At 39.0% G+C, this 16268-nt stretch overlaps 1 protein-coding gene across 1 annotated transcript in view; it reads left to right on the top strand.

The window, feature by feature from the left end:
- Ergic2 (ERGIC and golgi 2) overlaps window positions 1–16268 on the top strand; it is a 38802-nt gene that overhangs the window by 13581 nt on the left and 8953 nt on the right. The window contains exons 6-10 of the mRNA XM_048366894.1: window positions 3–43; window positions 2900–3001; window positions 3998–4093; window positions 8041–8096; window positions 15976–16074. Coding sequence (XP_048222851.1) covers window positions 3–43; window positions 2900–3001; window positions 3998–4093; window positions 8041–8096; window positions 15976–16074 — 394 coding nt within the window. The remainder of the gene's footprint in view (window positions 1–2; window positions 44–2899; window positions 3002–3997; window positions 4094–8040; window positions 8097–15975; window positions 16075–16268) is intronic.

The following is a 16268-nucleotide window of genomic DNA, read 5'->3' as shown; positions in this document are numbered from 1 at the left end:
AGGTAATATTTGAACTTTCACCACAGCAAAAAGAGTGGCAGAGGTAAAGCTAAACTTTTAGCATCTATAGAAATCTAAATCTTAAATCTTGTTTTGTCATGTAAGCTATTTAGAGTTTAGCATGATTCTCTGGTTGAATTATCAAAATATTAAAAGCTATCAGATGTTAGGAAAGTCATACATAGTCTTCTCTTATTTGAATCAAGTTTTAAAGTGAACTACTTAAAGTGATTTAATTGTGAAAGTAATATGTGAAAATAGTTTATAATTAAGTTTTAATAGAATCATGTAAAGGAACAAGGAAAGCTTTTTTTAAAGAAACTATTATATTGACTGGTTCTAAGTCAGACGTAATGCCCTAGTATAGCTTCCTATGTATTTTCTGTATGTACATAATTTCTTCCTGTTTGTTTGAAAATACACTTATAATCTGTTACTTAATACAAATTGGGTCATTGTATCCATTTGTTGTACAGTTTTTCCTCCTAATGTAATGTTTTAGATTGAAAGTCCATTTTATAGACTGACTTGTTTAATTGTATTGTTATTGATGGACATTTAGATTACTTCTACAAGTTTCATACAAAAATCAATACATTGATACCTAATTCTTTATATTTATTTATTTTTCTTGGCAGTACTAGGGTTTTAACTTGAGGCCTTGAGCTTACCAGGCAGACCCTTTGCCATTTGAGCCAATATGTTGGATACAGTCTTGCATTATAGTTCAGGGCCAACCTGAGATCCTCTTGTCCTCATTGGATCCCAGGGTAGCTCCCCACCACCAGGCTTATTTGTTGAGAGGAGATCTTGCTAATAACTTTTGTTTGTGCTGGCCTTGAACTCATCCTCCCAAGCCTTGCTTTCCAATTAACTAGGATTCTGGTCAGAAGCCATTGTAGTCAGCCTCTGAACCCAATTCCTTATGTACATGTTCTAACTACATAAGTATGGAAAACTCTTAGAAATTGACATTTTTGTTTCAGATGATAGCTCCTTTAATATTGTGATACATAGTGACATATATCCTCCCAAATATTCTTTTACTTATATAGCTTAAAGCCTTATGGGCCCAAATGAGTATAACTAAATTTAAAAATTTGTTTTTGCAGCTAATAGGTAAGAATTATTATCTGAGTTAGCATTTCTTTATGAATCAGTTGAATATCTTCCAATCCCCCATTGGGATTTAGTTCTTATGCAAGTACTTGATCATGCTGTAAATCAATTTAGCTTAGTTGCTTTCTTCTTTTAAAACTGTTTTGTGTTTAAAAGCACACACTCTTGCCATGTGTGCTGGCTCATGCCTGTAACCCTAGCAATTCAGTGAGCTGAGATCTGTGAATCTTGAAGCCAGCCCAGAACAAGGAAGTACCTCTGACTCTTTATCTCTAGTTAAACACCAAAACACTGCAAGTGGAGGTGTGGCTCAAGTGGTAGAGCACCAGCCTTGAGTGAAAAAGCTAAGGGACAGTGCCCAGGCCCTGAGTCCAGTACCAGCACCAAACAAATATTAATTTCTAATATAAGTTCACAATATAAGTCCTTTTAAATTTTTAAACAGGTCTATTTTACCTGTGTACTAATTGTGTATTTTATTTCCTACTTACATTTCTACAAAATGCTTAATGTATATTTTTTTCCAAGTTGTGTGGGGTGTGTGTGTGTGTGTGTGTGTGTGTGTGTGTGTGTGTGTGTGTTACTGTGTTCTTACAGAAGAGTTGAGCAGAAAGTAGGGCCCATTCACCTCTCATTATGGACATTCTGCCCCTAAGTGGTACACTTATAGTACAGCAAACTCCATGGTTTATGTTAGAGTTCATTCTTGGTGTAATGTGTCTTGGGAGTTGACACACAAGTGATATCATGTATCCATGATTATCATCCTATCAGCAATACAGTCACTGCCCTGTTTTCTCTGTTTTTCCTTCACTGTATAAATTTATACTTAAAGATACATAATTATTTAAGATACACAATTAAGTGGGGATTGACAGGGCAATGGAGGGGATGAGTTTGATTGGGGTGCTTTGTATGCATATGTAGAAATACAATGAATATTCCCTTCCCACATGTGCAACTAATCAATACTCTTAAGTCTTTCTTTTTAAAAGATAATATTAAGGGAGCTAAAATGTATATTTTGCCTTCTATGTTCATTCTCTTTTTAAAATGTTCATTCTCTTTTTAAAAATAATAAGAAACACCAGGTACCATTGACTCTTGTCCCTAATCCTAGCTACTCAGGAGGCTGAGATCTGAAAATTGCAGTTCAAAGCCAGTCCAAGCATGAAATTCAGTTGAGGCTTTTATCTATAGTTAACCAGCAGAAAGGCCAACAGTGGAACTGTGGTTCAAGTGCTAGAGCTCCAGTCTTGACAAAAACACCTAGAAATGGTGTCTAGCCCTGAATTCAAGCCCTAGTCCCAGCATACATACATACTCACACAAAATGATCAGAATTCTTAGAGTTTAGTGGGACAGCGGCTGCTTCAGTGGCCTGGTTGCTAATGGGAGTCAGATGCTTGTGAGGCGGTGTTTCCCATCAAGTCCCTCAAGCCTGTAGTATGGCCGTTACTTTGTCTTATTCTTTTTATTGCAATGCCTGGTAAAATGTAAGGATTTAATAAGTGTATCTCGATGTGTAATTGGTGAATTTAACTACTTAGATAAGCCCTTTCTACATGTCCAGTACCAGTGAACCTGACAGACTTCTGGAGCCAGTTACTAAACTGTCCACCCCTCTTCTGTTTTCCTGCTTTCATGGAAATGACCATAGAATGAAATCCTATAACCATAAGCATACTGTTTCAACCAAACCAGCTAACCATTGTGTCTGAACCAACCTTGGCTGTCTCTAGACATCTCCATTCTGAATTATAGTTTGTATCAAATTTAGGATGCTACAGCTGATTCAGAGCAGGCTACAAGAAGAACATTCTCTTCAGGATGTGATATTCAAAAGTGCTTTCAAAAGCTCATCCACTGCACTTCCACCCAGGTGAGGTGCCATGGAAATGTTACCTGTTTGTTGGTCCCATTTTCTGTGATCTTAAATGTGAGCTCATCTACTTGCTTTTTAGTATTGCTTTAATTTTATGAGTCTGTTTTTCTTTGAAGAAGAAAGCAGAATCATGTTGTACCACGACAGTGTTTTAGTTCATAAATTTTGTGATTTTTAAAATCAGGATTATTATGAGTATATTTCATTTTTATTTAATTGCCTTTTTTTTTCTTGGTGTCAACACTAGGATTGCACTAAGGGCCTGGATGTTGTCCCTTAGCTTTTTTTGCTAAAGGCTGGAGCTCTTCCATTTGAGCCTTAACTCCACTTCCAGCTTTTTTGGTGGGTAATTAGACAAAAGAATCTCACAGACCTTCCTGCATGGTCTGGCTTTGAGTCATAATCCTCATATCTCTGCCTCCAGTGTAGCTTGGATTATGTCTGTGAGCTACCAGCATCCAGCCAGGATAATTGTTTTGTTTTCATTCTTTCCCTTGACTTAGGTCTCTGGATAAAGTGCTGAAAAATTTTAGATTTGTATGAATATATGTGTAGCTGTGTAATCATGATATAAAATCTTGACATTTTATAGAAGTATGATTCTAATAACTAACTGTAAAGTTCAGGCAATGGCTGTTCCATGGCTGCCTTTCAGGACATTGTCTAAAAATTGATCTATAGGACCTTTTTTTTACCTTTTGTGGTATGCAGTGTTTGCAGCATAGAATGGTAACTTTTTTTTTTTTTTTTTGGCCAGTCCTGGGCCTTGGACTCAGGGCCTGAGCACTGTCCCTGGCTTCTTCCCGCTCAAGGCTAGCACTCTGCCACTTGAGCCACAGCGCCGCTTCTGGCCGTTTTCTGTATATGTGGTGCTGGGGAATCGAACCTAGGGCCTCGTGTATCCGAGGCAGGCACTCTTGCCACTAGGCTATATCCCCAGCCCCAGAATGGTAACTTTTGAATGTGTTCAAGCAACATTAATGTGTCTTGTAGGGACGACGACTTGTCGCAGTCTCCAGACGCATGCAGAATACGCGGCCATCTCAACGTTAATAAAGTAGCAGGGAATTTTCACATAACTGTGGGCAAGTATGTCCTTTTCCCTTATGAAAGTTCCTAGATGGGGCTGCAGCTTCATTAAAAGCAAATTCTTTCCTAAACAGATAACATGCAGCTAACTACTAAATGTGTGCCTAAAGTGATGTGTTTTTCTGATGTCTGAAGATTGAGATTTGAAGTGTCAGGTTATTTTGTATACTAAGGTAATGATCTGCAGGCACATATGAATTAAAATCTGTTCCTTGGTAAGTTTTAAAGGTAGCTAGAGAGCTCTTACCTCAGTATTTCATTAGTGTTCATTTTCTCATGTTATTAGGCATTTTAAAATTAAATTTTTTATTCTAGGTTTTGGTCTTGTCCAACTTTCTTATTCACATCAAACTACAGTTGCTGCCTAGCTTTAGATGAATATTTTGATAAAGTTAGAAATTATTGGTGTCTAGTATGAAGTTGAATTAGGTAAAAGTTATGGAAAAAATATCAAACACTGTTTTCTCTTTCCTTGGTACTGGGATTGAAATCTTGACCTTAATCATGCTAGAGAATGCTGTGTACCACTTGACCCACACATTATAGGCCTCTCCTGTTTTGTTTTTTTCTTGAAATAGAGTCTTGTTAACTTTGCCTGGACTGGATTTGAACTTGTCATTTCCCTGCTTCTCAAGAAGGTGGGATTACAGACGTATACAACACCTGTGGCTCAGAACCCTTTATTTTATCTTACATATGTATATATATTATATATTTAATTTTATTGTCAAGGTGATGTATAGATGGGTTACAGTTACATACGTGAGGTAGTGAGTACATTTCTTGTCAAACTTATTGCCTCATTTTTCTTCTTTATTTTATATTTGTGTATCAGTCCTAAGGTTTGAATTCATGCCTGGGCACTGTCCCTTACCTTTTTCACTCAATGTGTTCTACCACTTGAGGTATACCTCCTTTTCTGGCTTTTTTTTTTTTTTTTTGGTGGTTAATTGAGGATAACAATCTCACAGACTTTCTTGCCCAGGCTGGCTTTGAACCGTGAACCTCAGATCTCAGGTAGTTAGGACTACAGATGTGGGTCACCTGTGCCTAGCTCCACCCCTACCGCTTCTCAGAACAGCCTGTTCTCCACTGAAAAGTCCCTGGGGCTAGATTTCCAATCTGATGGGTTAGCCATACAATGAGCAAGAAAATATCTAGATGAAGTCTGACCATTTGGCTTCATCCTGAAGGATATTAACAAGTGTCAGAACTATAGAGTGATCTAATTTGAATTTTAACTTAATTTTTTGAAATAGTTAATTTTTTGAGATACTTGTTTATACTGCTATTTCCCAAAGCTTTTTTTTTTTTTTTCTGGCCAGTACTGGGGCTTGAACTCAGGACCTAGGTGCTGTCCTTGAGCTTGTTTTGCTCAAGACTGGTGCTCTAGCACTTGAGCCACAGATCTGCCTCCAGCTATGGTTAACTGGACATAAGAGTCTCCTGAACTTAAGTTGCTTTGAACCATGATTCTCAGATCTCAGCCTCCTGAGTAGCTAGGGCTGAATGTGTCAGCCACCAGCATCTGGCTTATTTCCTAAATAACAAGAAAACAAGTAAAGAGAAAAGGTGTTATTTAAAACAATTATCTATTTCTCTCTGAATAAAAGGGAGACCATTGGAGTCAGACATAATGCTGTAATTTGATGATGTAGGTAAGATTCCTGGGAAGCAGGAGTCCTGGGGAATGAGGGGATCAGTAGGGACTTGGGTAGCCTGTGACAAGGTGTTCTTGCTAGTGGTGAGTCTGAGGCCTTACTAGACTTTGTCAGCCTAAACTACCCATCACTGTATGGGAAGCATTACTGCACAGGACTCTAGAAGACTTTATGTTGGATGGGAATGCACTTCTCTAATGTTTGCATGTTTACATGAGAGTTTCTTTTTGTTTGTTTTTTGATGCCTCTACTGGGCCTCAAGGCCAGTGCTCTACCACTGCACTTCTGGCCTTTGTTGGTTTCTGGGAGTTGAGTCTCACTGACTTTCCTGGCTGGGCTGGCTCTGAACTCTGATCCTCAGATCGCAGCATCCTGAGTAGTTAGAAATACAGGGGTGAGTGCCTGGCCATAGCCATTAAATTTTTTAGTTTTGCTCTGAGCCAATGGTTCATACCTATAATCCCTAGCTACTCAGGAGGCTGAGATCTGGAGATCACGATTCCAAGACAGCCGGGGTAGGAAAGTCCATGAGACTCTTATCTCCAACTAATCACCAGAAAACCAGAAGTGGTAGAGTGCTAGCCTTGAGCTGAAGAGCTCAAGGACAGTGCCCAGGCCCAGAGTGAAAGCCCCATGACAGACCAAAAAAAAATTTTTTTTTTAAATTCTTAAGTGCTTGTTGTACAGTATAAGACATTAAGGGCCTACTAGGAGAAACACACTATGAAATTTAGCAGTTGGCAATTAGAAAACAAAGCAGATAGCTGATTGTTTCCCTCAACTTAGGCTGAACTCAAATTCTGTACAGCCAGTAATGAAATCTACCATGGTGAGTTCTAACTGATCCCAGGAAAGAAGGCTTGCTTGAATGAATTTCCAAGCTGTGTAAAAACGAAGTGTTTAAAGCCTTTGCTTATCCATTTTTCATTAGCAGTAGTTTGTAGAAAATATTTGAATGTATGGTGTATTTTTAAGTAGGACCCAGTGATTTCATTTGCTACAGTAGAGTTATATATTGTTATTTCCATGAAGTTTTGTTAAAAATATAGTGTGGATGATCCAAACGTGTCCAACTCAGTGCTGAGATGGATATTTTTCTGAATAAGGAAAACATAAACCACTGTTAGTAAATAGTAAATACTGGTATCTTTGGAAATTAAGTTTTGTACATTCTTCCATAATGTTTCCGAATGAATTTGACCTAACATTATGAGACAAAGGCAGTGTTTATGAATGAAACTGATATTTTGTTGAAGTTATTTCAGTAACAGTGTTCAGTGACTTTGAGTGACAGTTTTATGTTGTTCAAAGTTAAAAAATGAGGGGCTGGGGATATAGCCTAGTGGCAAGAGTGCCTGCCTCGGATACACGAGGCCCTGGGTTCGATTCCCCAGCACCACATATACAGAAAACGGCCAGAAGCGGCGCTGTGGCTCAAGTGGCAGAGTGCTAGCCTTGAGCGGGAAGAAGCCAGGGACAGTGCTCAGGCCCTGAGTCCAAGGGCCAGGACTGCCCCCCCCCCCCCAAAAAAAAAACAAAGTTAAAAAATGAAAATGTCCACTCTAGTTCTTGGTAATCTTTTTTTCTCCTGAATCTGTGCTTCAAGTGATTTTGGACCTTGAATCTGGTACAAATGGAATCTTTATTTTCCAAACTCACTAACAATGCAGTGGAAGAAATTCTACCTTTGCCGAAAGTTAAATCTGTACTGTAAGGACATCGTTAATAGAGAGTATAAGGAAGACTCTTATAGACTTGAAATGTCTTCCAAGCAGTAAATGTATTCCAATCAAACATTCATGGATTAACTTTTTCAAAGATGATATATGTAAAATTTAATTAGTGGTCACCAGGAAACAGACAATAATTAGAGATCACTTTTGAAAACAGAAATTCGTAGATCTGAGCCTCAATAAGCAAAATGTGCTTTTCCTGCAAAACTGATGACTGTGTCACACACGATTGTCAGTTACTAGTTTCTGAGTTTCTTCAGTAGAAGGTTGTGAAATCTGTGTTGTTCTTAGGAAACTGTAATAGTCTTGATTTTGTATTTTGACCCACAAAGCTTTAAGATAGTGACTATCTGGCTCTCTACAGAAAAAAAAAAAAAAAAAAGCCAGTCACTGCTTTATGATACTGCTGTAGTGACCTGCAGGGAAGAACAAGCCCTGCAAGTTCTTATGTTGTACTCCAAACCATGTGCAGCTTAGGATGCACAGCCACTTTTGCATGGGAATTAGTTGTACATTAAATGTTATTACTTTAAAATCCTTTTCCTCCTTTCAGGGCAATTCCACATCCTCGAGGGCACGCACACTTGGCAGCACTGGTCAACCATGACTGTAAGCATGAGAAATGCTTCTCTCAGTGTGGATGGCTGTGTGTGTGTGTGTGTGTGTGTGTGTGTGTGTGTGTGTGTGTGTGATATAATGGAAAACTTTAAAAGTAAGCTATTTGAACATAAATGTCTTATTCCTTTAATTCTTTAAGCTACCTGTATTTGCATTTAATTTCAGTTCCAAATTGCAAAGATTATGAAAGAAAATATTTTGTTCTCCCTCGTGGATGGTTCAGTGAAGTTTTGTAGATAATGAAGAAAGTGTGTCAGAGTTTTATTTCTGCTTGTAAGCCTAAATGTACATATTCCCATACCTACATGAAATTAGTTTGGTGTTATGATGGTCTCAAATTTTTATATAATGAAGGGAATATGTTGGAGGTTTACTTCAGCTTATACACCTAAATGTGGACATTACTGCCATATACACATAGTTTGATATAATGATGGTTATGAAACTTTTGAAGATTTACTTTAGAAAATGAAAACATTATTATTATTATTATTTTGCCAGTCCAGGGGCTTGAACTCAGGGCCTGAGCACTGTCCCTGGCTTCTTTTTGCTCAAGGCTAGCACTCTACTACGTGAGCCACAGTGCCACTTCCAGCTTTTTCTGTTTTTTTTTTTTTTTTTTTTTTTTTTGCCAGTCCTGGGGCTTGGACTCAGGGCCTGAGCACTGTCCCTGGCTTCTTTTTGCTCAAGGCTAGCACTCTGCCACTTGAGCCACAGCACCACTTCTGGCCGTTTTCTGTATATGTGGTGCTGGGGAATTGAACCCAGGGCCTCATGTATATGAGGCAAGCATTCTTGCCACTAGGCCATATCCCTAGCCCCAGCTTTTTCTGTTTATGTGGTGCTGAGGTATCAAACTCAGGGCTTCATGCATGCAACGCAAGCACTCTATCACTAAGCCACATTCCGTCCCAACCATAAATTTTATAAAAATCACTTTGGTCATAGAGATGGTGTGTATTGAAAGTATATGTGATCACTTTCAATATTTGCTATGTGAATGTTGCCTAGTTATTCTAACAACATTCCTGTTCTTTACTGTATGGTATTTTGGATTAAGAAAGGTTTTGATTTTTTCTTGGTATCAGGATTGGATGCTACATCATTTCATAGAACCTAGTTTGTATGTAACTCTTAACATTTGAGACAGCATTTTAACCAAACCTATTCTTTTACTTTGAATTTGCATACATTAATCCAATGAGAGGGTTTCATTATGAGAATTCCCCTAGGTGAACAGTTCACCCCTTCCAGTATGTTTCCATTCCTCCTTTCCTCCTCCTTCTATCAGTGTTTGGTGGGTTTCATTCTGCTATATTCATACGTAATATGAAAGATAACTTGTTCCTCTTTGTATTCCAGTAATCTTTTCTTGTCCCCAGACAGTCCCCCTTTTACTATTATGATAATCATCATTGAGGCCTAGGTTTCACAAATGAACAACAACATTAGATATGTAGCTTTTTGAAGTTGGATTATCTTACTCAACCTGATACTTGTCAGTTCCATTCAGTTTTGTGCAAATGACATATTCATATTTCTTTATGAGTAATATTCTATGGGTGCATATATATGCATATGTAGTGTGTGTGTGTGCATTTGCAGTACTATTTTATCCCCTCATTAGTTGTTGGGCACCTCAGCTGATTCTACAATTCAGCTGTTGTGACAGAGCTACCATAAACATGATGTGTAATATATAATGATGTACTGTCCTTAGAGAACTAGTATACTGATTTCTATAATGATTACACTAGTTCATGTTGCCACCAACAGTGTATAAACTTTTACCCTCATCCTCTACATCACATGTTGTTTTCTTGATGATTGTCATTCTGACTGGGGTGAGGAGAAATCAGTGTGGTTTGATATGTGTTGCTTTATGGCTGAGGGTATTGAGTATTCCCCATGTTGTTGTTGGCATTTCTGTTTCTTCTTGTGAGAGCTGTCCTGTTCATTTGCCCATTGGTTTGGATTGCTTGTTCTTTTACTGCTAGTTTCTTGAGCTGTTGTTATGTTCTGGATATTAATCATTTGTTCATTAACATGCTAGTCTGTGGGTTGTCTTGATTCTAGTAACTTTTTGAATGTGCGGAACCTTTTCCAAAATGGATGGAGTCCCATTTATCAATTCATGCTCTTATTTGCTGGGCAATTGGATTCTCACTCAGAAAATAAATCCCTGTGCTGGTGTCCTCCAGAGTTTTCTTGTAGTTGTCTCAAGGTTTCAGATCTTGAATGAAAATCATTGATCCATTTAGAGTTAATTTTTGTTCAGGGCAAGAGACAGAGGTTTAGTTTTAGTATTCTGCTTGTAGATAACCAACAGTGTTTGTTGATAAAACTGGCTTTTCTCCAGTGTATGTGTTTTGGCTTCAGATCAGCAGACATAGCTGTGTGGCTATATTTCTGGTTCTGTTCCATTAGTTTTTGTGTCTATTTTTGAGCCAGTGCCATATATTTTTTTAATTTCATTTTTTTAAATTGTCAAAGTGAAGTACAGAGGGCTTACAGTTTCATATGTAAGGCAATGAGTACATTTCTTTTAAAAAATTTATTGTCAAGGTTATGTACAGAGGGGTTACAGTTATGTAATAAGGTAATGAGTACATTTCTTGCCGTATTTTTTACACCCTCCTTCATTTTTCTTTCCCTTCCCTAGCTCAGATAAACATATATACAATATCCAGTGTGCCAAAATCATGTACAGTGACCACAGGGGGTATGCCATAGGAAATTCACCTAGTACATTGAACATAATGACAACAGTAAAATCCTTCTGTTTCCATCTCTTGGAGTTCATTTTGCTTAGCCTCTTCTTATATAATCATATGTACGTAGCTATTGAGCTATTGTGATCCTCTGATAGGTCTATCCTAGACATTTTTATGTTTACTTAGTAATTTTTTGGTTTTAGAGACATGATGTAAAGTTGCTGACCAAAACATGTGGAAATACCATTTGAAAAAGAAGCTTGTTATTTTACAGACACCATCTCTACTGTTCTCTTCCCTCCCTGTCGGGATCTGAATGATCCCTTTCTCCCCGATCTCCCGGGGAGAATGGTGAACCCCAAAATCTATGAAAGAGCACTCAGCCTTGCCTTCCGCTGGCAGAAGGCCAAAGGTGTACTCTCATGGACTTGTGCTAAGTTGAGGAAAGGTTGCTGAAGCCTCCCCTCCCCCCAGTCCCCTCACATGTTACCGGGGGCGGAAAGAAGGCATCAGGGACACACTGCTATGGTGGGATGCGTCTCAAAATCTTTAATAGGAAAGGAACTTATATAGAGGCAATGGCAGGAAAGAAAGGGGGCTGGCCAAAGGGCCGGTCATAGGCTAAGGACCATGTCCATCAAGTGATATCATGAAACTTCCTTTGTGGGCGGGACAACCCCATCATGGTGGCAGGCAGGTGTTTGCCTCCTAGGGAGGCTTTCTTTTCCGGTTGAGGCCAGAAGGTGGGAGGGACTTCCTCCCACACTACCCCAGAGCTGGGGGGGAAGGGCAGCATCTTGGGAGCTCTGTGCCCTTCCCCCTTTAAGGCCGAAACTGAAGCCCAACACCTCCCCACCCCCAACATTCACATATCAGTGGGATGGTCTGTGCCTTTGTTCTCTGTTCTAGGCTTGTCTTGCTCAAGATCTGACCATTTCTCTTCAAATGCCATTATTTTGTCATTTCTAATTGCAGCGTAAAATTCCATTTTGTACAAGTACCACATTTTTTGGATCCATTCATCTGTAGTGGGGCATCTGGGTTCCATATTTTGGCTATTGTGAATTGTGCAGCAATAAACATGTATGTGCAGGTGTCTTTGTGGTATCCTGGATCCTGTTAAGGATGGATGCCTAGGAGCGGTATGGCTGGGTCATAGGGTATGTCTATGCTGAGTTTTTTGAGGAACCTCCATACTGTTCTCCAGAGTGGTTATAGTAGTTTACAATCCCACCAGCAGTGGAGAAGGGTTCCTCTTTCCCCGCATCCCCTCCAGCATTTGTTGTTGCCTGAGTTCAGAGTATAGGCCTTTCTAACTGGGGTGAGGTGGTATCTCAGGGTTGTTTTTATTTGCATTTCCTTTACTGTCAGGAGTGTTGAACATTTCCTCATATGTTTCTTTGCCATTTTTATTTCTTCTCCTATGAAGTCTCTCTTTAGCTCCCTTGCCCATTTAATAATTGGTTTACTGGGTTTGGAGGGGGTTAGTTTCTTGAGTTCTCTATAGATGACAGATATTAGGCCTTTGTCTGTTGCTTTGCTGATGAAAATCTTTTCCTATATGATTGGCTGTCTTTAGTTTACTGGCTATGTTTTTAGCTGTGCAGAAACTTTTTATTTTGTAGTAGTCCCATTTGTCGAGACTCTCCCCTATCTGTTGTGCCCCTTGGACTCTGTTCAGGAAGTTCCTGCAGGTGCCTATAAGTTCTAGTGTCTCTCCTACTCTGTCCTTCAGTAGTTTCAGGGCTTTGGGTCTGATGTTGAGGTCTTTAAATGAGTACATTTCTTATTCAACTTGTTACCTCCTCCCTCATTTCTCCACCCCTTTAGTGCCATGTTTTTTGTTACTGTGAAGTCTGGCATTGTGACACTTCCAACATTGCTCAGGATTACTTTTGGGACCTGAGCTCTTTTTTGTTGCCATATGAACTTTAGAACTAACTTTCCTATTTCTGAAAAGAACGACTTTGAGATTTTAATGGTCTTTGCCATCTGTAGATGGCTTTTAATAGTCTGACATTTTCATGATGTCCCTGGCAATTGGTGAACGTGGCAGGTCTTTCCACATCCTGTTCTCTTCTCTAATTTCTTCAAGATCGATTTTGTGCTTATTCGTTGTAGAGATTTTTCATTACCTTAGTAAAGTTTATATGTAGGTATTTTATCTTTTTAGGCTATTGTGAATGGAATTATTTTTCTCATTCCTTTCTCAGCCTGGCCAATGTTAATAAGTTATTGATTTTGGTATGTTGATTTTTTTTTTTTTTTTGCCAGTCCTGGGGCTTGGACTCAGGGCCTGAGCACTGTCCCTGGCTTTTTTTGCTAGCACTCTGCCACTTGAGCCACAGCACCACTTCTGGCCTTTTCTATATATGTGGTGCTGAGGAATCGAACCCAGGGCTTCATGTATATGAGGCAAACACTCTTGCCACTAGGCCATATTCCCAGCCCCTGGTATGTTGATTTTATGTCCCCTTACTTGGAGGAAAATATCAGATCTAGGAAATTTTTGGCGGGATCTTGAGGGCCTTTTAAGTGTAAAATTATATTATCTGAGAATGGGGATAATTTACTTCTTTCCTGTTTGAATCCCTTTAAAATTTTTGTCTTGTTTTATACCTCTGGCTAGGAATTTCAGTATTCCTTAGAGTGAGGAGAGTGGACACCCTTGTCTTGTTCCTGACTTTAGAGAAAATGATTTCAGTTTTTCCCCATTTAGTATGATGTTGGCTATAGGTTTGTCATAAGTAGTCTTTATTATACTGAAATATATTCTTTGTATTCCTAGTTTTTTTTTCTGAGATTTATAGTAGAAGGATATTGAATTTTTTCAAAGGCTTTTTCTACGTCATGTGAAATGCTCATGAGACCTTTGTCCTTGGTTGTTTATGTGCTATGTTACATTTATTGATGTGTGTGTATGTTAAAAAATCAAACTAAAAATTTCAGAAATGAAAAACTCAATAATACCAATAAAACTCAATTGAATGCCCAAACAATAGAATGGAACAAGGAGTGAAGGTAAATAAGAATTAGTTTGTGTTAGTCAAAAGACAATGGTGAGTGTATCCAGTAAAACTGTTCTTCATAATTTGAAATAAATAAATACCTTCCACAATAAATGAAAGCTAAGCAAATACATGACCCCTAAAGTAGCACTGCAGAAGATGTTTGAAGGAATCTTACATGCAGAAAACAGAAAATACAGGAAAGAATAAACTCCCACTATTTGAGTAGATTAGCAGAGGAATAGGAAAGAAATGAGCCTCTTACAAACTGATATGAAATATGATGTAACTTTCAGTATTAAACTCCAAATGTTAATGGTGTTAACTCTCTCATTCAAAGGCATAGAGCAGCAAGTTGGATTAAAAATAAGATGCAAGCCAGCACCAATCGCTCACATCTGCAGTCGTAGTTTATCTGAAGCCAGCCTGTGCAGGGAAGTCTATGAGACTCTTATTTCCAACTAACTACCAAAAAAACCCTGGAAGTGGAGCTGTGGCTCAAGTGCTAGCTAGCCTTGAGCACAAAACCTTACAAACAGTACCCAGGACCTGAGTTCAAGCCTTAGGGCACACACACACACACTCAAGAGTTTGCTGTTTATAAGAAACACAATCTCACAGACACAAATATAAGCTTAAGGTGAAAGGAGAGAAAAAATTATAAGGAAAGAGCCCTGAAAACAGACAGGGGTAGAGTATTTATGCTTATAGTTGTTAAAATAGACTTTAAACCAAAATTGATCAGAAAAGACAAGGCTACTTCCTGTTAATAAAAGCAAGAATCCACAAAGTGGGGATAACAGTTGTTAACATGTGCACACCAACTAGTCCACATAAGTTCATTAAACAAATATTGGAAGACTTCCATACCCCTCTTTCACCAACAGACAGATCATCCAGACAGAGTCACAAAGAAACCTTGGCACTAAATGACATTCTGTATACTAGATGTCTTAACAGACTTCTGCAGACTCTTGTATTCAGCAGCTGCACAATGAACATTACCAGTAGCTTATGGAAAAATGTTCCATAAGCTAATCTATTTTAGCACATAAAGCAAGATGTAGTGAACAAAGTTAAAATAACGCCTTTTCTATCAGATCTTAATGGAATTAAACTAGAATTCTACAGCAAAAGTCACTGCAGTATCTATAGATATAGATATGGATATATCTAGATAGTATATTTAATATATATCTAATCTTTGTATATTCAAATGCATATAGATTGAAAAATATACTATTGATAGTAAGAAACAGTGTAGAATTAAGGACCAGGTTCTAAAATGTTTTAGAATCTGATGAAAATACAATCTACCAGCACCCTTGGGGTACAGCAAAGATGTGGTCTCCAGTGGTCTGTTAATGCTCTGAGCTGGGACAGCTTTTGGGTGGAGATGGAACAGGTCACTGTCTACCAAGAGCCCTTGGTAGGCGTGTATTTACTTGTACCCACAGGGCCAGGTAGTGATCTTTGAGTCTGGCAGTCCCCAGGACATGTGCCAGTCACAGGCGCTGTGTGCTCAGCTTGTTTTCTCCAGGGCCATCCCAGAATAACATCCACTGGCTGTTTTCCCCAACCCCTCCCTGTATGGTCCCAGCTGTGCAGCCCTTGGTCAGATTGTTGTGCCCAAAGTCCCTTGTGGATGCCTGTGTACCAGTGCTGCTGGCTGGGGGAAGTCTCAGGGCTCATCCAACTCTTGAACTGCACCTGAGGCACAGCTCCAAGTGGCTCTCTCCAACCCTGGCCCTGTCCTGAATGTGCAGACCTTGGGTCAGCTCACTGCTGGTGGGCCGCTGTGTTTACTACCACCCAGTGCTCTGGTGGGAGTCATAGGGATCCACTGGTCACAGGAAAGGGCCCAGTCCCCCCTCTTGTGCCTCTTTGGTTGCAGAGCCAAGGAGCTGCTTTGTTGTCTCTGTGATAGAGCTAAGGTTTCATCATACATCTAGACAGTTACTGTGCCAGTGTTTAATGTCTACCTTTCTGTGTGGGCAGGTGCCCAAGTGTTTTCTCCTCAACATTATGTTTGAAGTACTTTTTATTTCATACGTGCAGATGTAAATGTTTTCACTTAGAACAGGTGAATTGAAGGCACTTTTGAATAATAAAATTTCTTTGCTCAGTTGTCTTGTTTTTGCCTCTTAGCCTACAACTTTTCTCACAGAATAGATCACCTGTCTTTTGGAGAGGTTGTTCCAGGAATCATTAATCCTCTGGATGGAACTGAAAAAATTGCTGTAGATCGTAAGTATTGACTGGAATCTACATATGTGAAATTGCAATCAGAACCTTGCTATTAGTATATTTTAGACACTATCCTTGTAAGTTGAATCTTAAGTGGCCAGTCAATGAGCTGTGTGTGCAGAGAGAAGTGAAATTTGCATATTCAGAAATAAGTCTTAGCCAGTTAATAATCCTGGTTACTCCGGAGGCAGAGA

This window comes from Perognathus longimembris, chromosome 1, assembly GCF_023159225.1.
Source record: "Perognathus longimembris pacificus isolate PPM17 chromosome 1, ASM2315922v1, whole genome shotgun sequence".
Lineage (NCBI taxonomy): Eukaryota > Metazoa > Chordata > Mammalia > Rodentia > Heteromyidae > Perognathus > Perognathus longimembris.
The sequence above is the reverse complement of the archived record's forward strand: the minus strand, read 5'-3'. Positions and strand labels throughout refer to the sequence as shown.